The sequence below is a fragment of the Penaeus vannamei genome, chromosome 28 (assembly GCF_042767895.1).
Source record: "Penaeus vannamei isolate JL-2024 chromosome 28, ASM4276789v1, whole genome shotgun sequence".
Classification (NCBI taxonomy): domain Eukaryota; kingdom Metazoa; phylum Arthropoda; class Malacostraca; order Decapoda; family Penaeidae; genus Penaeus; species Penaeus vannamei.
Window position 1 is genome coordinate 7,618,732 of NC_091576.1, and position 597 is coordinate 7,619,328.

General features: G+C 56.8%; 1 protein-coding gene across 1 annotated transcript in view; it reads left to right on the top strand.

Annotated features, from left to right (window-relative positions):
• The first annotated feature begins 451 nt into the window (after nt 1–451).
• Nucleotides 452–597, top strand: part of LOC138867050 (sericin-2-like) — a 1,134-nt gene continuing 988 nt past the window's right edge. The window contains exon 1 of the mRNA XM_070141475.1: nt 452–575. Within this exon, the coding sequence (XP_069997576.1) occupies nt 452–575 (124 nt within the window). The remainder of the gene's footprint in view (nt 576–597) is intronic.

Genomic DNA, 597 nt, shown 5'->3' on the forward strand with positions numbered 1-597 from the left:
GGGGAGAGGAGAGGAGGGGAGGGGCAGAGAAGGGAAGTGGAGAGGACGGGAGAGACAATATGGTGGAGCGGGGCTAGCGAAGGATAACAGGGAGAGTAAGGAGAGAAGTGAGGGGAAGGGAGTGGAAGAGAGAGGGGAAGGAAAGGAGACGAGGCAGAGGAGAACGAGAATGAAATAATAAGAGGTAAAGCGAGAAAGAAAGCGAGAAAGAAAGGGAGAAAGAAAAAAAAACAAAGCAAGAAACAACCAAACAGAAACCCAAGTGGGGAGCAACGAGGGATCAAACCTACCCCTCCCCTCCCCCCTCCCCCCCAAAAAAAATGAGATGAGAGGGATGGAGGGAGGGGGGGGGGCACGCAAGGTAACGTTACTCGCACCTCAGCTGCCCCCTCCTTCCTCCCTCCTCCTCCTCCTCCCCCTTCCCCCCTCCCCCCCTACGCCCACGCTTCCCATGCCTACGGAGGGCGCGACACGGCAGCTGTTCGACTGTCGTGTGAGATCAGCCGCCCATCGTGTAAGCTTGATGCGGCTTAAATGGACACGGCAGCGAGAGCTCTCGGACAAATTACATACACGTACGGAGAGGGAAGGGGGAGT